General features: G+C 41.0%; 1 protein-coding gene across 2 annotated transcripts in view; it reads left to right on the forward strand.

Moving 5' to 3' along the window:
* Positions 1–2,759: 2,759 nt before the first annotated feature.
* The window catches only part of ccdc186 (coiled-coil domain-containing protein 186), a 129,656-nt gene continuing 108,680 nt past the window's right edge, over positions 2,760–23,735 (forward strand). For both annotated transcript variants that reach the window (XM_036955616.1, XM_036955617.1), the window contains exons 1-4: positions 2,760–3,121; positions 15,349–16,246; positions 17,023–17,149; positions 20,655–20,783. In XM_036955616.1, coding sequence (XP_036811511.1) covers positions 15,369–16,246; positions 17,023–17,149; positions 20,655–20,783 — 1,134 coding nt within the window. In that variant the 5' untranslated portion in view covers positions 2,760–3,121; positions 15,349–15,368. The remainder of the gene's footprint in view (positions 3,122–15,348; positions 16,247–17,022; positions 17,150–20,654; positions 20,784–23,735) is intronic.

Consider the following 23,735-nt stretch of genomic DNA (forward strand, 5'->3'; position numbering starts at 1 on the left):
GTTCCATGCCCTAATATGAAACCAAACTAAAATTAGTGTGAGGCAATAAGACAATGGTGGCTAAATGCCAGAGGGGATGAGTCATTAAGAGGAGTTACTATGGGTATGACGTAAGGAGGAACAATGTATAAGAAGTCTGTGCCCTGATTGGAAAGGGAGTTACTTCCTGAATTATCCTGACATTTGTTATATTGATTAATAAAAGTCTATTTGAACACACATGCTCCGCTATTTGAGAATTATTATTGACTGAATATTTCCACGACACCAGCAGCAGACTATGATCGATAATGTCAAAAGCTGCACTTGAGTCTAACAATCTTTTTACCCCACAATCTTTTTATCATCAATTTCTCTCAGCCAATCATCAGTAATTTGTGTAAGTGCTGTGCTTGTTGAATGTCCTACTCTATAAGAACGCTGAAAGTTTGTTGTCAATTTGTTTACTGTGAAATAGCATTGTATCTGGTCAAACACAATTTTTTCCAGAAGTTTACTAAGGGTTGGTAACAGGCTGATTGGTCAGCCATTTGAGCCGGTAAAGGGGCCTTAACTATTCTTAGGTAGCGGAATGACTTTTGTTTCCTTCCAGGCCTGAGGGTACACACATTCTAGTAGGCTTAAATTGAAGATATGGCAAATAGGAGTGGCAATATCTTCCGCTATTATCCTCAGTAATATTCCATCTAAGTTGTCAGACCCCGGTGGCTTGTCATTGTTGATAGACAACAATAATTTGTTCACCTCTTTCCCACTAACTTTAGGATTTTAAAATTACAATGCTTGTCTTTCATAATTTGGTCCGATATACTTGGATGTGGTGTCAGCATTTGTTGCTGGCATGTAATTTCTAAAGTTTGCTAATCTTGCCAATGAAAAAATCATTAAAGTAGTTGAAAAAATCAGTTGGTTTTGTGATGAATGAGCCATCTGATTCAATGAATGATGGAGCTGAGTTTGCCCTTTTTCCCAGAACTTAATTTAAGGTGCTCCATAGCTTTTACATGCATTCTTTATTTAACTTATCTTTGTTTCATAGTCTAGCTTCTTATTATTTTTATTCAGCTTAGTCAGATGATTTCTCAATTTGCAATACGTTTGCCAATCGGTTGAGCAGTCAGACTTATTTGCCATTCATTTTGCCTCATCCCTCTCAACCATACACATTTTCAATTCCAGTTTTTACAGTCAATTTATTAATGGGTGCATGCTTATTAGCAACTGGAATAAGCAACGTAATAAATGTGTCAAGTCCAGTGTCTGTTTGCTCCTCACTACACACCACAGACCAACAGATATTGTTACATATTGTTTACATCAGTACTAGTCTGAGATTGTTAGAGATATGACTGTGTTTCATCAATGATTGAATCCAGGACTTTTTTATTCTCTTTGCAAGTAGCAATGCTAATATCTTATAGTCATTACTAAGAAGATAAATTGGACGTCAGTTATCAATGAGAAGCATTTATTTTTTAGGCTTAGGGATCAGTGTTATTAATCCCTGATTCATTGTAGACGGGAGAACAATGTTTTTAATTCTGTCTAAAAATACCACAAGTAGGAAGGGAGCAACTTATTCAGGAAATAACTTGCAAAATTCTGACATAATTCCATCAATACCTGGGTATTTATTGTTCTTTAGATGTTTGATACTCAATAATCACTGCAGAGATGATGGGTTCATTACACATGTGTAGGTATTTGCTCTTTATTAAAAAAACAACAGGACCGACAGACGTTCTTATTTTCTCCATTCACCCACCGGGTCAGACACTGGGCACCACCCACACCAGGAATTATCTTCAGTTATTCAACCTGAACACATGTCGTCAACCCTGAGATGACTCCTTTGACATGTGCAGTTGTGGAAAAAAAGTACCCAATTGTCATACTTGAGGAAATGTAAAGATACCGTAATAGAAAATGACTCAAGTAAAAGTTAGTCACCCACTAAATTAAAAGTCCAAATGTAATTGGTTTTGAAAATACTTAAGTATCAAAAGTACAATTAATTTCAAATTCTTTGTATTAAAGCAAACCAGACAACATACATCTATTTTATTTTTTTAAAACATTTACAAATAGCCAGGGGGCACACTCCAACACTCAGACATAATTTACAAACAAAGCATTTGTGTTTAGTCAGTCTGCCAGATCAGCTGCAGTAGGGATGACCAGGGATTTTGTGTAAATACATGAATTCCTGTCCTGCGAAGCATTCAAAATGTAACTAGTACTTTTGGGTGCCAGGGAAAATGTATGGAGTAGAAAGTACATTATTTTCTTAAGGAATGTAGTGGAGTAAAAGTTGTCAAAAATATAAATAGTAAAGTCAAATACAGATGCACCAAAAAACTACTTAAGTAGTACTTTCAAGTATTTTTACACCACAGGACGGGTACTGTCTTCCGAAGTTCAAAACACAACTTCTGTTGTCCGGATTATTTTGCCCAATGCCATCTTCATGAATACAGTTCATCAAAATAAGACCACTCCTGGTCACTCTGATAGACTCCACTTTTCCAAGCGCATACTTCACCATTTGACACCTCAAACGGGTTTCCCACATATGCATTCTTACTCAACAAACGCATCGCAACAAGAAGCGATTCATTATCATTTATACACGTATCCTCCAATCCAATTTTAGACTATGTCCTTTTAGTTCCAGTTTTAGATACTTCTGTAGTCGATTCACAACATTCGTCTTCACCAAATTCACCCGACGCGCTGCTTAATTTGAACTCAGCATCCACTTCCGCCATCTTCCCGTTCAAACCAATCTAGCAAGGATCTTTCCTGCAGTGGCCATGTTTGTTGATGTGTCACCAAAGATGGTGCATTAATGAAGATAGGACCTTCACGTGGTCAATAGCTCCCTCAGGACTTTTACGATTGTCAGTTCCGGGTTGGTCTACTTAGTTAATTGACTTTCATTCAACCAGAAAAAAAACTGGGGAAAAAAGCGAGAGGGGTGTCTCGTTTTCTTTTCCGTCTCTGGTGTTACTGTCACCTCAGCGACTTGTTGGGGGTAACCAGCTGAGCTGGATCAGCTGTCAAGGAAAGTGTCGATTTTTTTGAAACATCGGAACCTTACAAAATGGATATGTCATATAAGGTGGGTATTTGCAATGCAAACTATCAATTTATCGTATTTTCTGTCTAGTTAACAGAAGACATTTTAGTGGTAGCTAACGCGTTGGTTAGCTAGCTATCGTTAGCTAGCTAGCTAACGTAAGCTAACTTGCTAGATGTGTTTATCTAGCTATTTCTATTGGTCGTTGTATCATTACTAGATAGAAAATGACTTCAACATCAATATATATGGCATTCAATATGACTTGCGCTAGCCAGAATACCAGCTATGCATCATATTATCACATTCAAAACAACTGGGAACTCGGAAAAAAATTAGCTCCGACTAGGAAGAATGTTTTGAACGTTAACCCAACTCGGGACAGTTTGTAGAGCCCCGACTAGGACAAATCTTTTGAACGTTAACCCAACTCGGGCCAGTTTGTAGAGCTCCGACGCCATGATTTTGTATGTTCCGAGTTCCCAGGTGGTCTAAACGCGGCATATGAGCTAGCTGACGAAAGCTGTCTAGCCACCTGCTTGTATACAAACTTAGGTTGTACTTGTTACATAGGGTATGTAGCTAAGTTAGGTTATTGACTTTTGACACAGGCAGAGTCATTACCAGAATCCTAGTTATATGGCACTCGTGCCATCTTAAATTACCACTGCCCCCATCATTTTCTAAAGGACCTCCAGTCGTGGGGTATTCTAACAAAATACTTTAGTTATGTTTGAATACTCACACTACCACACTATTTGTGACGTAAATTGAGTATATAGTATGCGTATTGGTCATAGTATGGGTATAGGTAGTATACCAAAAGTTCCCGGATGTCGTACTAAATTCGCCAAAATACGAAGTATATCAGCAGTGGACACTTTCCGTGCTTTTAGGGCCCATAATGCAGTTCTTCCGGAAATGGGCGGGGCTTCACAACGTTTTCAGATTTGAAGGAAACGAAGGACAATATGCAGCGGAAGTACAACAAGAGGGGATACAAATTCATTGCTTTAACCTATTATACGAAATGTTAAGAAAATGTTGAGCAATGTAATAAATGAATGACTTTAACAATAAGTTACCTTATATTATATTGGCTGACAATTTGTTAGCTACCCTGTCCTTACGAACAACATAGCGTGTCATTACAGCAGTATGTACCGGTATGTTGTTTGCTAAATTTAGTTGGCTACTTAAACATCAAACTTGCCAGTATATTAACTATAGGCTAACTAACTACCCAATGTTTATTGACTTAATTATTCCTGTCATTCTTAGCTGGACATTGAGGTGCTTTTGTAAATTCGCTCTGGCTATCTACTCCGATTTCAGCTCACTTTCGTCTGAGTGTACCAGAGCGCAGAATAATGAATTTACGAGTGCTCAACACCCTTTGAATGTGACCGGTGTCAGTAAAATGGTCAGAGTGAGGTGTTCTCTCATTTGTCTGGAAATAGCTAGCAAGCTAGCCAGCGTTAGCCAGTTAGCTTTGGTGTGTTACAGCAGTTGTGAGGTCAGAACACTCAGATCAACCCTACTCTTCGGCCAGAGCATCCAGTGAATAGCTCTGAGAGTGAAACGCTCTGAAATTACAAACGACAATCTGACAACGCTCTGAATTTACGAGCGTACTCTGGCACTCCCAATTGAATTTAAGAACACACCCGAAGTCGTAAAATTTCTAACTAGTAATTTGTTAAGCTAGCAAGAGGTTCCATATCAACAGAATCAACTTCCGATAAACAGGCGAAGAGAGAGTGCGTGCAACTGAAAGCATACTGTTCGTTTATAGTATACTAAAATTAACTAATAGTATGTAGCATATACTCATTAAGTATGTAGTATACAGTATGTTAGTATGGGTATTCGAACACAGCTACAAATTCATTGCTTTAACTAATTATGACAAATGTTAAGAAAATGTTGAGCAATGTAATAAAGTAACAACTTTTCAAATAAGTTACCTTACACGTTATGTTGGCTGACAATTTGATACCTATGCTATCCTTACGAACCACATAGCATCACAGCAGCATGTATGTTAGCCAATTACCTAACGTTAGTTGGCTTCTAATACATCTAACTTGCCAGGCAGTATATTAACTATAATCTAACTATCCAATGTTTCTTGTTTTGATTACTCACGTCATTCTTAGCTAAGTGGTATAGTCATTGTGCGTTCTCACTGGACATTGTTAATTCTGGTTATCTTCTCTGATTTCAGTGCACGTTTGTCTGAGTGTGCCAGAACGCAGAATAACTGATGAATTTACGAACGTTCAACACCCATTGAATGTGACCGGTGTCAGTAAACATTGTCAATAAAGCGTAATTAAATTGTTCCCAGCAGCACAGTTAAAGTCAACAACGCTCTGGATATCATGAAAACAGCCTAACCAGCTCTACTAGGGCGAGTAAAATGGTCAGAGTGAGGTGTTGTCTCATTTTTGTCTGGAAATAGCAAGCAAGCTAACCAACATTAGCCAGTTTAGCTTAGGTGCTTGACTGATCAACCATGCTCCTCGCCCAGAGCATCCAGTGACGAGCACCGAGAGCGAGCAAAACACTCTGAATTTGCGAACGGACAACCTGACAACACTCTGGCACTCCAGATTGACCTTACGAACATATCTGAAATTGTAAAATGTCTAGCTAGCCTTTTGTTATGCTAATAAGCTAGCACGAGGTTGCATAGCAACATCATCAACTTCTGGTCGACAGGTGAAGTGTTAGTACATGCAACTGAAAGGATACCATTTGTTTAAAGTATACTACAATGAACTAATAGTATATCATATGTAGTACATACTCATTAAGTATGTAGTATACAGTATGGGTATTCGAACACAGCTTTTGTCTTGGGGAAACAGGTAGCCTAGCTTTGTGACATAACATCTGGAGTCAGTGGGGCGTTCGATTGGATCACTTATGACAAAGTGGATGACCAGCCTTTCAAAGTGTTGCATTATGGGCAAAAACAATTCCGACATGTCGACTGCATGGGTGATTCTCATGAAACCAGTTTTAACTATGGCAGTACCAAATTGAGTAAGAAATGAGCACAAGTTCATTTAATTTCTTCACTTATATTTCTTCAGAATGAGAACCTTATTCTCAAACACCCCCTTTAAAACACTTAACCTTCCCTTTCCAAAAAACTAAAATTGGGAAAAACCTTGAGAACAATTACCTCACCAACATGGAGGAATGAATGGGCTTTAGTCATGTGGTCAATTGTTTGCTGGTTCATAATGGCAGTCTCCTATTATTTGCAGATTGAGCTAAGGGCCTTTCATTACTGAAAAACACATTTCTAATTTCCACATTTTTAGGTCAGCTTCGGTAATGATAATAAGCTAATTCTAAGGTATAGTTGCTGGTAACTTTAATTATTTACTAGGACCAATGCTTACAACTATTGTATCGATTATTATTATATATTTTTTGAAAAACAATTGGAATGATTAAGTTAGGGTTTATAGAAATATGAGTTTTATAAACCCTGTTTAATTTACTTAAAGAATCAATCTGGAGTTTTTTCAGTAAAGAGCATCCTCCACTTAAAGGTGTATTTTCCACATTTTGACATGTGTACCTGTTTTAGCCCTTACCTATACTGTTGTTTGATATCCCAAGAAAGTTTTCGGTCAATATCCCACATATTTAGATACTTTATAGGCATATCATGTTACGCCATTTGCCCATAGGATCCCATTAGATGTGGAAATACATCTACAGTGCCTTGCGAAAGTATTCGGCCCCCTTGAACTTTGCGACCTTTTGCCACATTTCAGGCTTCAAACGTAAAGATATAAAACTGTATTTTTTTGTGAAGAATCAACAACAAGTGGGACACAATCATGAAGTGGAACGACATTTATTGGATATTTCAAACTTTTTTAACAAATCAAAAACTGAAAAATTGGGCGTGCAAAATTATTCAGCCCCCTTAAGTTAATACTTTGTAGCGCCACCTTTTGCTGCGATTACAGCTGTAAGTCGCTTGGGGTATGTCTCTATCAGTTTTGCACATCGAGAGACTGACATTTTTTCCTATTCCTCCTTGCAAAACAGCTCGAGCTCAGTGAGGTTGGATGGAGAGCATTTGTGAACAGCAGTTTTCAGTTCTTTCCACAGATTCTCGATTGGATTCAGGTCTGGACTTTGACTTGGCCATTCTAACACCTGGATATGTTTATTTTTGAACCATTCCATTGTAGATTTTGCTTTATGTTTTGGATCATTGTCTTGTTGGAAGACAAATCTCCGTCCCAGTCTCAGGTCTTTTGCAGACTCCATCAGGTTTTCTTCTAGAATGGTCCTGTATTTGGCTCCATCCATCTTCCCATCAATTTTAACCATCTTCCCTGTCCCTGCTGAAGAAAAGCAGGCCCAAACCATGATGCTGCCACCACCATGTTTGACAGTGGGGATGGTGTGTTCAGGGTGATGAGCTGTGTTGCTTTTACGCCAAACATAACGTTTTGCATTGTTGCCAAAAAGTTCAATTTTGGTTTCATCTGACCAGAGCACCTTCTTCCACATGTTTGGTGTGTCTCCCAGGTGGCTTGTGGCAAACTTTAAACAACACTTTTTATGGATATCTTTAAGAAATGGCTTTCTTCTTGCCACTCTTCCATAAAGGCCAGATTTGTGCAATATACAACTGATTGTTGTCCTATGGACAGAGTCTCCCACCTCAGCTGTAGATCTCTGCAGTTCATCCAGAGTGATCATGGGCCTCTTGGCTGCATCTCTGATCAGTCTTCTCCTTGTATGAGCTGAAAGTTTAGAGGGACGGCCAGGTCTTGGTAGATTTGCAGTGGTCTGATACTCCTTCCATTTCAATATTATCGCTTTCATAGTGCTCCTTGGGATGTTTAAAGCTTGGGAAATCTTTTTGTATCCAAATCCAGCTTTAAACTTCTTCACAACAGTATCTCGGACCTGCCTGGTGTGTTCCTTGTTCTTCATGATGCTCTCTGCGCTTTTAACGGACCTCCTGAGACTATCACAGTGCAGGTGCATTTATACGGAGATTTGATTACACACAGGTGGATTGTATTTATCATCATTAGTCATTTAGGTCAACATTGGATCATTCAGAGATCCTCACTGAACTTCTGGAGAGAGTTTGCTGCACTGAAAGTAAAGGGGCTGAATAATTTTGCACGCCCAATTTTTCAGTTTTTGATTTGTTAAAAAAGTTTGAAATATCCAATAAATGTCGTTACACTTCATGATTGTGTCCCACTTGTTGTTGATTCTTCACAAAAAAAATACAGTTTTATATCTTTATGTTTGAAGCCTGAAATGTGGCAAAAGGTCGCAAAGTTCAAGGGGGCCGAATACTTTCGCAAGGCACTGTACAATACCTTCGAACCACACATCTCTATCTCCTATCTATCTATCTATCTATCTATCTATCTATCTATCTATCTATCTATCTATCTATCTATCTATCTATCTATCTATCTATCTATCTATCTATCTATCTATCAATAAAAATGTGTGTGTATAATATATATATGTGTGTAACAACCTGTAAAGACCTTGGAGAAATTACTTAAGCATAAAGTTTTTATTTTGTACTTTTTAAGACCACTTTTTTGACTTTTGAAACTACATGCATGCAATTACAGTCAGGGGCATGACCCCACCACATTCTACAATTTGTGTGTCCCCCAGTTTTATCATTGGAATATGCTACAAAACAGGGCAACAGTGTGCTTTAGGACCACACGGACACCACTGAGTGGGCTGACAGGCTGTGTGAAGGCAAAGCTTCTGGAAGGCTGGCTGGACCAGCACAGGAGAGTTAAGCATATTTCAGTGTACACGTTGCGCTCTTTCACCGAGTTGTTTAAAAATAACATTCATTTTCTACTCTTTAGTTGACTGATACAGCTGGCAAGGTAACTGCTGTTTAACTTAACATACATTTTTTATAACGAGGGGTTAATCGCAGTGCTGAGCTAGGATTTTAACTGACATGTAATGTTAGCTATTGTTTCATTCCCTCTCTTGAGGTGAATGATTAAGCTAAGCTAGTGAGTAGCTACTAACGTAAACTCACTCACTTTTGTACATCGCCTTGGTCCGTACAATTGACCTTATTTTAGTGCCCCAAAAACGTAATACTTTCAGATCAACTGTAATGTCAATACCATTGTAAAGCACATTTTCTCCCCTTTCCAACAAAATTAATGAGATGACCTCCACGCTGCCCGTTTCTGCATAATTCAAGAAGGCAATGAGCTCCTTCGGGTTTAAAAAAAAATGGCGGGTGGGGAAGCGAAACTATGCGTGATAGTGAGAAGGAGAGATCTTGTGTGGGAAAATGGCTTTTTTCACTCGATCTGTCCAACTTATCACCTTATCGCCTCTAAAATGTAAATAAAACACTATAAAGAGTTTACATAATGTGTCATTACACACCTATTTGAAGGTTTATGTCGAATTTGAATCGGGTTTTTAGGGCGGTGCTAAAGTGATCTTAGAAGTAAACAACGGCTTTGAGAATGATGATCGCATGCAATGATGACGCAAAAAAGGACTAGGTATCCCCCCTTACCCCCGTCACTGTCCATTTATTGTTTTTAAAGGATGTTAGAAGTGCTACACCCGGTGGAGAGAGATTTGTAAGACAGAAATAGTTGCTTTATGTGTGCTGTACGTTACGGCATGACACATCACGGTGTAACAGAGGGTCCATTTTTTTCTACTTTTCTCCAATACTATAGAGCCATTACCATGTCGATCAACGCTTGAATAGAAACTTAGTTCACACCCCAGATTTTGAAGTCAACACAGTCGCTACAGTCCCATTCGTTTTCTTTGTAGCCTCGTTTGAATGTCGCGGTTGCGCACAATTGTACGGAATGGGGTGAGTTTACGTTACAGCAAGGTCAGCTCTAGCCTCAAGTTATCTTGTCAAATAGCGATATGAGGTGGCTGTTATGAGGTGGCTATTATTACTATCTAATAGCAGTAGAGCAATAGAGGCAGCAAGAATGATGACAGTGACACTTGCTATGTTTGCATAGGCCTATAGGACATAGCCTACCTTTTAGGGGGACTATTTGCTGGCAGAGACAAATAAATGGGTAATCCATACTTATTGAAAACTGAAAAGGCGCAACTCTCGCCCACCATAGTAGTTTAACCTATGTGCGTGTTGTGCCTTTTTCCTTTTCAATTATGATAAAACATTTTGATTGCACTTTGACTCACGTTTGTTGGGCGCCCTCCTTCTTTTCATCTGGATTGTCCAGTGTTTGCTGAACGGAGAGAATAAAATGTTGTACCTGCAAAAATTCACCTCACCTCTGTCACAGACTGGTCTTCCCTGGCTGCCTGACCCTGAGACCCCTGTCACTACGTAACAGGTTGACCAATACAAGGCTTGACAAATTGGTGGCCATCCAGGCAAATTTGAGGCTTTTTGAGCCTGACAACGAGCCATCCTCAACAAGGTTGGAAAGTGATGATATATGGAGTTTACATCCTTATTAATCATCAGCTGTAATAGAGAAATGAGGGGTGCCATAGCCGAGGGGCTACACCAGAGGTTAATGGTTATCTGTAGGAGGAAAGTATATGGTTAATTAAGCTTGGCAGGCATTGATTAGAGGAGAGTGCCCTGGATTAGTGATGGGGGGCAGGGGGGGTCGAGATCAGGTCAGGTCACGTTAAGGGTGAAATAAAAGTTTATGGCCCTTATCACTTAGTGTCCTGCCTAGCAATAAAGATACAATGATTGTACAGTGTTTGTACAGATGTGTAGGAGGAGACAGCCTAGGAGAAAGGGTTAAATATCAGTGCTTGTGTGAAAAGGTCTCTGTTTAATGCAGCTGTATTATATTCCACATAAGGCATCCAGACCTTGTAAAAGTTGCACAGTATAACTTTAATCTTAAAACAAATCTAGTGATACTGTACATAACTTGACATTTCTTACATACATTGTGGGAGGATAACAAAACTTCCAATTAAATGGCAAAGCATTTATACTATAAATGTTAGGTTACAGTTTCTTCTTCTTCCATTTTTCCTGCTGCAAGCGGGAGCGGACTGTCATATAAACGACCTGAGTATGAAAATACGTTTGGTGTTCCACAGAATATTTTGAAACTGTAATTTCTGCTTTGTTTGCATTAGCCTACCAGCATCAACATTTCCAAGCAAACAAAAAAACAGGGAGAAGAGAAAATCTGTAGACAGAGGTCCACCAGTTATGATTTTTCAGCCCAGATAACAATACCGATTATTGGAGGACCAAAAAAAGCTGATACCGTTTAAATCGGCCGATTTGTGTGTTTTCATATACTCCAGAATGTTATGAAGAGTGATCAGATGAATTGCAATTAATTGTAAAGTCCCTCTTTGCCATGCAAATGAACTGAATCCCAAAACAACATTTCCACTGCATTTCAGCCCTGCCACAAAAGGACCAGCTGACATCATGTCAGTGATTCTCTCATTAACACAGGTGTGAGTGACGAGGACAAGGATGGAGATCACTCTGTCATGCTGATTGAGTTGGAATAACAGACTGGAAGCTTCAAAAGGAGGGTGGTGCTTTGAATCATTGTTCTTCCTTTGTCAACCATGGTTACCTGCAAGGAAACACGTGCGTTCATCATTGCTTTGCACAAAATGGGCTTCACAGGCAAGGATATTGCTGCGAGTAAGATTGCACCTAAATCGACCATTTATTGGATCATCAAGAACTTTCAAGGAAAGCGGTTCAATTGTTGTGAAGAAGGCTTCAGGGTGCCCAAGAAAGTCCAGTGCCAGGACCGTCTCCTAAAGTTGATTCAGCTGCGGGATCGGGGCCCCACCAGTACAGGAATGGCTGCAGGCAGGCGTAAGTGCATCTGCACGCACAGTGAGGCTAAGACTTTGAGGATGGCCTGGTGTCAAGAAGGGCAGCAAAGAAGCCAGGGATTGGACTGCTGAGGACTGGGGTAAAGTCATTTTCTCTGATGAATCCCCTTTCCGATTGTTTGGGGCATCCAGAAAAAAGCTTGTCCAGAGAAGACAAGGCGAGGGCTACTATCAGTCCTGTGTCATGCCAACAGTAAAGCATCCTGAGACCATTCATGTGTGGGGTTTCTTCTCAGCCAAGGAAGTGGGCTCACTCACAATTTTGCCTAAGAACACAGCCATGAATAAAGAATGGTACCAACACAACCTCAGAGAGCAACTTCTCCCAACCATCCTTGAACAGTTTGGTGGAGCGCATGATGGAGCGCCTTGGCAAAAGTGATAACTAAGTGGCTCGGGGAACAAAACATCAATATTTTGTGTCCATGGCCAGGGAACTCTCCAGACCTTAATCCCATTGAGAACTTGTGGTCAATCCTCAAGAGGTGGGTGGACAAACAAAAACCCACAAATTCTTACAAACTCCAAATATTGATTATGCAAGAATGGGCTGCCATCAGTCAGGATGTGGCCCAGAAGTTAATTGACAGCATGCCAGGGTGGATTGCAGAGGTCTTGAAAAAGAAGGGTCAACACTGCAAATATTGACTCTTTGCATCAACTTCATGTAATTGTCAATAAAAGCCTTTGACACTTGAAATGCTTGTAATTGTACTTCAGTATTCCATAATAACATCTGACAAAAATATCTAAAGACACTGAAGCAGCAAACTTTGTGGTAATTAATATTTGTGTCATTCTCAACTTTTGGCCGCGACTGTAATAGTGTGGGCTCAATTAGTGTGTGATATTGAGAATCAGCTGCACATGTGATGGAAGAATGCATTGTGCATGCAGAGGGTTGCAATTCCATTGATTTGGGGATAGTTGAACCAAAATTGTTGCCACACATTCTCCTTGTTTGACTGGTGAAGGAGAGTCAGGTGTGTTCTACAGGTCTTTCTGATGGGAGGCATTAGAACATTCTCATTGTATGACTGGTGAAGGAGAGTCGGGTGTGTTCTACAGGTCTTTCTGATGGGAGGCATTAGAACATTCTCCTTGTTTGACTGGTGAAGGAGAGTCAGGTGTGTTCTACAGGTCTTTCTGATGGGAGGCATTAGAACATTCTCATTGTATGACTGGTGAAGGAGAGTCAGGTGTGTTCTACAGGTCTTTCTGATGGGAGGCATTAGAACATTCTCATTGTTTGACTGGTGAAGGAGAGTCAGGTGTGTTCTACAGGTCTTTGTGATGGGAGGCATTAGAACATTCTCCTTGTTTGACTGGTGAAGGAGAGTCGGGTGTGTTCTACAGGTCTTTCTGATGGGAGGCATTAGAACATTCTCCTTGTTTGACTGGTGAAGGAGAGTCAGGTGTGTTCTACAGGTCTTTCTGATGGGAGGCATTAGAACATTCTCATTGTATGACTGGTGAAGGAGAGTCAGGTGTGTTCTACAGGTCTTTGTGATGGGAGGCATTAGAACATTCAGGTGTGTTCTACGGATGCTGAAAGACATTCCAGATAGCTGTAATCACCGTCAGACACACCTGGCTAACTTGATGGGTCATTGTAATCATCTGGTGAAGTGGAGTCTTTTGTTTAGACATGCTATCTGAACAATGAACCATAATCCTAATCCATAGAGTACTAGCAATACAAACCGATTGTCATAGCTAGCTAAAGTTAACCAAATAGGTTCAATGTTAGCTAGCTAACATTCCTGGCAACAATTTAGGTATGCTTTTTTGCCGACGTTTACTTACACAGACAATATTCAACTGGTGTCGAGTTTTCCTAAATTCATCAGTTATTCTGTACGCTGGTATACTCAGACGAGAGTGCTCTGAAACAGTTTTTGCAGTGGCATTCTATTGAAATGGATACTTGCATAGTGGAGTCTTTTTATTTTTTTACTACGCAATACATTTTATTTTATTTTTAAAAAGCAGTGTTAAATCAGATTAATTATACTGAACAACTCAAATAGACAGAAGCGTGCTAAATGGCAGACCAATCCAAACTCATCCCTCAGCATGTCCAGCCCACTCATTATCTGAGCCAATCATGGCTGGCGGGAAGATTGCGGTCTTTTTCTGTGGCTTAACCAACTAGGCTCGTAATTTAACAATTGTATTTGTATTTTCAGATTGCATACAAGTTTGTTATTAAGACATATGAAAGTTCAGATGTTCGAGAAGGTATTTCTGACAAAAGAAAACATTTTGATAAAAATTAAATTTACGTTCAAACGTCTCTCCTGTGAAGTAGTGACCCTAGTTTCCTGAATCCTGAAGTTTCCTGAATCGGGTCACGTGTTATTTCATAGTTATCAAGGCCACTTAGCGCTTATAATGATGTTTAAGCTGCTGATGTTTTCATCAGTTGACTGCCTGGATTTTGACTGTGGTTGGGGCATTTTAATTTAATTTTTTAAAAATAAGTTGTTACCATCTTCCAACACATGCTTTCTGTTTCATAGCTGTAACAAAGGCACTCCATGAATAATAACATTGATTGAACATTGACTTGAATTTTTTTTTCTCATAAAGCCTAGAGTAACATAAACTAATAAATTCTATTGTGGTATTGGAAATAACATACAAATCATATTCATTTCAAGCTAAAGTGTACTGTTAGCTAGCTAGCTGATAGCTGTTATTATTTGTTTCACAGAGCCGTTTGCTGTTCTAGTTAGAGCCTAATGTTAGCTTGCTAACATTGAACATGGTTGGTTAGCTCCCAGCACTGTGGCAAAATTATATTCGCAATGTCAATAAGCAAAAAACAAACAACCAAAACAGCGATAGCCACTATAATGTCAAATCAGATTTTTTTGTCATGAGTAGAGTACCATTCGATCGATTTTTGTGGCTCCATGACTATGGTGTGTTGACATTAACCTGTTGACATTAGCTAGCTAGCTATGTATGGAATGCAGGCACATCAGGTTCTGTATGGAATGCAGGCACATTATGGGACACAGGCCAGGTCATTATCAATTATATTTGTATTTATTTTTAAAATGGTGTGACCAAATCATATGCTGTGGGAAAAGTTAGTGTAGAACCCCTGATTTGCCCCGCTGGGTTAATGGTAAGAAGGAAAAGGAAATTAATGCCATCATCGCTGTCTGTTACTGTAAAAGGAAGTGGTGTTAGTCCCATTTAAAGCAAAAGTCCCATTAAAACTATTAGCCTACCTCCTGCCCTGTCAAATTCCAAAGGGTATCCTCTAGGCCTAGGCTATATGTGCAATTTATGCTCGAAGTGTTTCATATTACTCAATCCCATCGATCTCTCTCTACCCCACATCCCTCTCTGTCTCTGTGTGTCAGGTGTGAAGCTGAGGAAAACCATGGAGCAGTCTGACCCAGCCTCTGCCTCAGACCTGGCTGAGGAATCTGAGGTCAACTCCCTGCCAAAGGGGTCATCAGTGGTCAACAAGAGCAACAGGAGTGACACAACGATGGAGGAAAATGAGGTCTGTGCAGAAAGGGGGATTGACATCAAACAGGAGAGTCTGGAGGGAGATGGAATACAACACGAGAAGAAGAAAAAGTGCCAGCAAGAGGGTGGAGAGGAGTCTGTCAATGTGGACATTAGCTGTGATATTGGGACAGCCTCAATCGAAGACGCAAGAACTCTTGTAGATGAGACAACTGAACCTCCACTCTCGGTCTTGGAAAGCACCAACTCGGTTTTGGAGGTGACGATAGAAAGCTTGTCGTCGCTTCTGGGCAAGGCAGTGGAATCTCCACCCGCTATTCTAGTTGGAGTGGGTGACTGCTCAACCGCTATTCCGAACAGATACGCAGAATCTCAACCAGCAGATGTCGATGTCCCCCTCAAGTGCTCCCTGGAACCCTCCCCCACAAAGGAAAACGTCACCAATAGCCCAGCCACACCCTCCACACCCAGCTCTGCCTTTGCGGACCCTGGAATTTCCAGTCCACGAACGATGGCCCCCACGAACACCAACTCTTTGCCCAGCCCCTACGACACGGACTGCAGCCGCAAGCTCATGACTCAGATCCAGCGGTCGGTCTCCCAGGAGTCCCTATTGGATGAGCTGGAGCAGGAGCTGTTCTCCTGCCAGCTGCCTGAGAGAGGGGGAGGGGGGCGCAAGGGTGGACCCCATGTAAATGGCATGCAGGCTGACCAGGACGGCTCCCCAATGGTTTTCGAGAAGTGCATCCAGTACAAGTATGTGCAGCAGGAAAAGGCTATTAAAAGGTAATCCATTCCATGGTGATGTGTAACAAAGTCTTGACGTTTGTTAGCAGTTGATGTTACTCTTCAATAACCCCAAAGCAAATCGGGGACGAAATTTGGTTTATTCAAAGGGGACAAATCATAAATGTTATGCTGAGAGGTAGATGTTCATTCTCCCCTGTCCTCAGTGATTCTCTCTACAGAACAAAGGGACAGGATGTAGTTTTATAACTCAACTCTAGCCTGTGGTTGACCAATTAGAATTCCTTGCAATAAAATTTGGCCAATGGCCAGATAACAAGTATCTTGTTTCAGGCTCAATGCCTAGACAAATTCCTCCCATGTCTCTGACCCATTGATAATTAATTCCCCTTTACAGAAAAAAAAACACTTTCCATTGATTGTTAATTCCCTCTTGACCTTTAGTACGCGTGGTGTATTTATCTTCAAAATATTCTTACAAGTTGTATGTCGCTATAATTTGGTATATTGTGTGCCAAGTAAACATTCACATGATACCATTGTAGGTCTACTGTATATCCCTGCCTTTTTTGTGGATAGATGAATTATCCTATATCCTATCCTTATGCACGTTCTGCAATCACAAGCTGTAATATCCCAAACCTGTTCTGTAGAAAATGGCCTCTTGTCTATTTGAAAAGTTTTGCTAAGCTATGCTTTTTAATAGAGATATTGTACTTTTGAAGGACAAAAACATACTTCATATACAATTTCCATCCCTGTTCATGCGTCTGTGTGGCTGTACCCTTACGCTTGGATTGTTGACCTTTTTATAGGCTACTGGATGAAAACAACAAGCATCAGGAGCTGGTCCTGGGTATCTGCTCAGAGAAGGACACCATGAGGGAAGAACTGAAGAGGAGGGTGGAGACTGAGAAAAAGCACATGGGCACCATGAAGAAGGTAAGCACTCCAACTCCAGACTGGTGTCACTTCCATTAAGCTGCCTCATGGCTGGCTCGGACAAGGCTGGCTTACTACTTACTCCAACGGTTTCCATTTAGACATCTTCTCACCTGAGTTTCCCTTTTGAATGATCTAATATCGGCAGTTTACGGAGATGCTACAAGTTCACTCAATTGTGAATAATGATACTGATGCCGCAATAATACTGTTCCCCCCCCCCCCCCCCCCCCCCCCCCACAAATGCATCTCAACCTACTTTACTAATGAAAACCCAGGTTGAACCTTCAAAAGATCAAGCCATGGTGGCAAGAGAAAACTGACTGTTGAGAAATCATACTCTTGAGGTGGAGCCCATCCTCTTTGCCTGGCTAGGGCTGTGTCGGTAATGCAAATAACTGCCGATCTGATGGTAATCCACTGATCTGATGGTAATCCACTGATTTGATGGTAATCCACTGATTTGATGGTAATCCACTGATCTGATATGGTAATCCACTGATCTGATATGGTAATCCACTGATCTGATATGGTAATCCACTGATCTGATATGGTAATCCACTGATCTGATATGGTAATCCACTGATCTGATATGGTAATCCACTGATCTGATATGGTAATCCACTGATCTGATATGGTAATCCACTGATCTGATATGGTAATCCACTGATCTGATATGGTAATCCACTGATCTGATATGGTAATCCACTGATCTGATATGGTAATCCACTGATCTGATATGGTAATCCACTGATCTGATGGTAATCCACTGATCTGATATGGTAATCCACTGATCTGATATGGTAATCCACTGATCTGATATGGTAATCCACTGATCTGATATGGTAATCCACTGATCTGATATGGTAATCCACTGATCTGATATGGTAATCCACTGATCTGATATGGTAATCCACTGATCTGATGGTAATCCACTGATCTGATATGGTAATCCACTGATCTGATATGGTAATCCACTGATCTGATATGGTAATCCACTGATCTGATATGGTAATCCACTGATCTGATGGTAATCCACTGATCTGATATGGTAATCCACTGATCTGATATGGTAATCCACTGATCTGATATGGTAATCCACTGATCTGATATGGTAATCCACTGATCTGATATGGTAATCCACTGATCTGATATGGTAATCCACTGATCTGATATGGTAATCCACTGATCTGATATGGTAATCCACTGATCTGATATGGTAATCCACTGATCTGATATGGTAATCCACTGATCTGATATGGTAATCCACTGATCTGATATGGTAATCCACTGATCTGATGGTAATCCACTGATCTGATAAACACATTTAGCATCTCCTAGTTCCGTGCACAGCCTAAAAGCCACAGATGCAGACCTTTTGGAACATCTACATTTTAAAAAGTCTAACAAATCTATTTAATAGAGCCTCCACCATCACAGTAAATCTATTTATTTTAGGCAGGTCTAAAGAAACATGATATGAGGGAAATGTAGCCTATTTCAGATGAACAGAATAGCATATTTTGAGTTGTCCTTATGTTTGGCCTTGATCTGGCAATGTGGGCTACACTTGTTCATTTAGCAGAAATATGTGCTTGTAATTCCCGTGGAATTATTTTATTGTAAGAAGTATACAATTGAACATAGCTGAATAAAATACAAATGATATTGTTCCCAACCGATTTCCAAGGGACTGCGCCCACACGGCTATTCTGTATTGAGCGGTTAAAGTTTATCATTTGAAACAGGTCTTTCTATACAGCTGTATCACAGTCAACACACCTACAGTGGATTCGTAAAGTATTCAGACCCCTTGACCTTTTCCACATTTTATTATGTTACAGCCTTATTCTGAAATGGATTAAATAGTTTTCCCCCCTCATCAATCTACACATCTACACCCCATAATAACAAAGCAAAAACAGGATCATTTTTTTGAACATCTTACCATAAATGTTTCAGTAGATTTTACTGTAACTCGGCCACTCAGGAACAATCACTGTTTTCTTGGTATGCATCTCCAATGACAATTTGGCCTTTGGAAAAACTACGCAGTCCTTAATGAATACAAGCGTACCCATAACATGATCCACTATGCTTGTAAATATGGAGAGTGGTACTCTGTAATGTGTTGTAATGGATTTGCCCCAAACATACTTTAATTTAAAATATTTTTATTTAAATGTTACATTTTTACCCCTTTTTCTCCCCAATCTCGTGGTATCCAATTGTTTTAGTAGCTACTATCTTGTCTCATCGCTACAACTCCCGTACGGGAAAGACGAAGGTTGAAAGTCATGCGTCTCCCGATACACAACCCAACCAAGCTGCACTATTTCTTAACACAGCGCGCATCCAACCCGGAAGCCAGCCGCACCAATGTGTCGGAGGAAACACCGTGCACCTGGCAACCTTGGTTAGCGTGCATTGCGCCTGGCCCACCACAGGAGTGTGCGATGAGTCAAGGATATCCCTACCGGCCAAGCCCTCCCTAACCCGGACGACGCTGGGCCAATTGTGCGTCACCCCACGGACCTCCCGGTTGCGACAGAGCCTGGGCGCGAACCCAGAGTCTCTGGTGGCACAGCTGGCGCTGCAGTACAGCGCCCTTTTATTACTTTAGTGCCTTGTTACAAACCGGATGCATGTTTTGGAATATTTTTATTCTGCACAGGCTTCTTAATTTTCACTCTTTCAATTAAGTTAGTATTGTGGTGTAACTACAATGTTGTTGATCCATCCTCAGTTTTCTCCTATCAAAGCCATTAAACTCTGTAACTGTTTTAAAGTCGCCGTTGGCCGCGGGGTGAATTCCCTGAGCGGTTTCCTTCCTCTCCGGCAACGCCTGTATCTTTGTAGTGCTTGGTTGTATTAAAATACCATCCAAAGTGTAATTTATAACTTCACCATGCTCAAAGGGATATTCAGTGTGGTTGAATCTGTGTTAGAAATTCACTGCTCGACTGAGGGACCTTACAGACAAATGTATGTGTGGGGTACAGAGATGAGGTCGTCACAGAGTGATTTCTGCTCCAGAATGTATTATTGCAAGCGTAAATAAGGAGGTTGAATACTTATTGACTACAAATATTTCAGTTTTTAATTTTAAAATAATTTGTTTACATTTCGAAAAAATGTGATTACACTTTGACATTATGGAGTATTGTGTGTAGGCAAGTGACAAAAAAAATCTACATTTTAATACATTTTTTCGGGCTGTAACACAGAAAAATGATGATACAGTGAAGGGTTTTGAATAGTTTCTGAAGCACTGTTATGTATGTTGGCATGCTTATCAGTCAGGCAGGTTAAGCCAGGTCTGTCCCTGTCTAACCTGACGGACCTGTCCTCTACTCTTTGTTGCTCCTGGGTGATGTTTCTCCTAGATACAGCTCTAGGATCATCTTTTCCTCCCCCTATCCTAACCATTAGGGGGGGGGGAAATGCACAAAGATAAGTGTCTAGGGGCAACTTCACCCTACAACGTATTTTGTGTCTCTCCCAGTTGGAGGGCCGGGTGGAGGAGCTGCTGAGGGAGCTGAAGGAGTCCAGGGACAAACTGGTTTACCAGGATGGCGCCGCGAAGAACGCCCTGCAACAGTTGCACAGAGAGACTGCCTACCGGCTGGAGCAGGTAAGCTCCTGGAGAAAGAGGATGTCAAGAAGACCCTTGCATAGCAGTGCACGACAGTCCGAGACAGGTAGAAAAAAAATGTCAGGCAAGCAGTATTATATATTTAAATTAGCTCAATGTGTCTTCAGCATGCAGTGAGTTTCACACGGTCAACTCCCCATCTCTGCCATTCCATTACACCTATCACTATGAAAATATGTCACCCGTTTTAGGAAACCAGGCATATGTCGCGGTTCACTACTTCACATGTTCGTGAAGGCATTTCTGCCCCAAAAAACATTTTGAGAACAATGTAAAGTCTACGTTCAAATGGCTCTCCTGTGAACTTTCATGTGCCTTTATAACAAACTTGTATGCCATCTGTAAACACGAATACAATTGTTAAATGACGAGCCTAGTTGGTTTAGCCACAGAAAAAAAAAGCAACCTTCCCGCTAGCTATGATTGGCTCAGATAGTGAGTGGACTGGTCATGCTGAGAGATGAGTTCGGATTGGTTTGCCATATAGCACACTTGTGTCTTTTGAGCTGGTCTGTATGTCTAGGTAATCTAACACCATTTAAAAAAAAATGTATTGTGTATTAAAACTCCACTTTCTGGAGGACTGAGTTTTGAAATCAGTGGAATTCGAGTATGATAGGTAATGAGATGGAGAAAACACCTGTCTCCGGATTACATCTTCAAACTAAGGGCAACCATGGCATCCGACAGGAGACGCATCCAATCATGAATGATGTATAGGGGTAAGAAAGTCTAGCTAGCTACTTTATCAGATATTACATGTTTCTGATTTTGACAGAAATAGGCATTTGCTTGGCTAGCTGTAGCCTAATGTTAGCTAGCTAACATTGAACCTGGTTGGTTGGCTACCTAATTAATGTGGGGTAGTGAGTTGTGATTATGGTTCATTGTTTACCTCGCTAGCTAGCTAACGTTACGTGTATGACCTTATTCGTATCTCAGAGCTATTTGCTTAGCTAGCTATAGCCTAATGTTAGCTAGCTAACATTGAACCTGGTTGGTTAGCTACCTGCAGGGATTATGGGTTATTGTTTACCTAGATAGCTACATGTATTTACAAAAGACTATGCAAGTAACCATTTTGAGTGCGTTCGTAAATTCAGTCTGGCCGTCTACTCTGATTTCAGAGCACTCTCGTCTGAGTGTGCCAGAGAGCGCAGTTTAATTTGCGAACGTTCAACACATGTTGAATATGGCTGGTGTCAGTAAACGTTGGCAAAAAAGCTAATTAAAATGTTGCCAGCAGCGCAGTTACAGTCCCCAACGCCCTGGATAACATGAAAACAGCCTAACCAGCTCTGCTTAGGTGAGTTAAATGGTCAGAGTGGGGTATTCTCACATTATTTGTCTGGAAGTAGCTAGCCAATGTTAGCCAGTTAGCTTTGGTTCTTGACTGTCGTCGTGAGGTCTGACCGTTCGGATCAACCCTACTCATCGACCTGAGCGTCCGGTGTGCGCTCTGAACGCGAAACTCTCTGAATTTACGAACAGACAATCTGACAGCACAGTTACAGTCACCAACCCCCTGGATAACATAACAGCTTTCTCTGCTAGGGTGAGTAATGTTCAGTGAGCTGTTCGCAAGTTACCTTGGGTGCTTGACTGCTCTTAGTACATTCAGATCAACCCTTAAAGATATGGGTGGGACTAAAATTAAAGTGGGTGTGAACGATGCTGAATTGGTGTAGACAAAGAAGGGGTCTCCAATAGTAGTACCAAAACATTCAAATGCCATTTTCTCAAAAGTGCACAGGGCCAGATATGATGGGCCTTCTGTTAATATTTAGCAGAGAGTCAATCAGCTCTTTAAAATCCAGTTTCAGCTGTTCAGATCTGCCCTTCAGGGAGCAGCTTAGTAATGTAATTTACTCGATCTCCGGGATAGGACATTGTTTTTGCACCAGGAAATGTCACATTTCTTACCATGGAGCTGCCCAAAAAAACAGCTTGTGAGAAGGATGAGGAAATCCTCCCACGCTTCACAGGATTCAGAGAACCCTTTATGGACGGGCGAGAGGCAGGATTACTTGACCCCGTTGCTCCTGGTGCAGGCATCCGACAGATGGAGAAGCCTCCCTCAATCCAGAGCAGGGACGGAAGGCTACTTCGAAATCATATTAGTAGGTACTGTGGCCGCAGACAGAGGCACCCTCAAAGGTGCAGGATGATCAGGCTAGACGGCAAGACGATCCGCTCCGGGCCTCTTGTTGGGAGTGTAGATTGCTTTGCGGCAGGCTGTTGTTTTCGGATTCCACTGCCTGTGACATGCGACCATTGTTGATTGCCTTGCTCCTCTTGCTGTGCTCCTTCAACTCCGCTATCAGATGTGGGAGCTCCGGGCAACACCGGCCAGTCGGATGAAGACAAACATCAAGGTGGAGATGCATCCAACAATCACCAACGCCGTCCAGCGGCGTCCAGCCACCTCAATCTTATAATTGTCCCAAAACAAAGCATGGTAGATACAGCGATGGCACCGTTAATTTATTTCTCCAGACAGTGGGCTCCACTGCAAAACTTATCTGGTACCAAATTTGTTCTCTTGATGGCCTGCAGCTTATCGTCTCTGTCAAGCATGCTTCAACCTGTCTTTTAGGCGGGATTCTGGGAGAAGAAATAGCTCTGTATTCATTTTTAATGAATAGCGGTTTGGTTTTAATCAGAAATAACAAACCGAGTTTTTCCAGCATACAATGTTCAGCTTCGCACTATGGCGAGATCCTGAGGCTCATTGCCGTTCATTTTCATGTCTCACATGATAATGCACGGCCCATGTCACAAGGACATGTACCCAATTCCTGGAAGTTGAAAATGTTCCTGTACTTCCATAGAACATAGTCACCAGACATGTCACCCATTGAGCATGTTAGGGATGCTCTGGATCGATGTGTATGACCGCATGTTCCATTTCCCGCCAATATCCAGTGAGTT

The sequence above is a fragment of the Oncorhynchus mykiss genome, chromosome 20 (assembly GCF_013265735.2).
Source record: "Oncorhynchus mykiss isolate Arlee chromosome 20, USDA_OmykA_1.1, whole genome shotgun sequence".
In the NCBI taxonomy this organism is placed as follows: domain Eukaryota; kingdom Metazoa; phylum Chordata; class Actinopteri; order Salmoniformes; family Salmonidae; genus Oncorhynchus; species Oncorhynchus mykiss.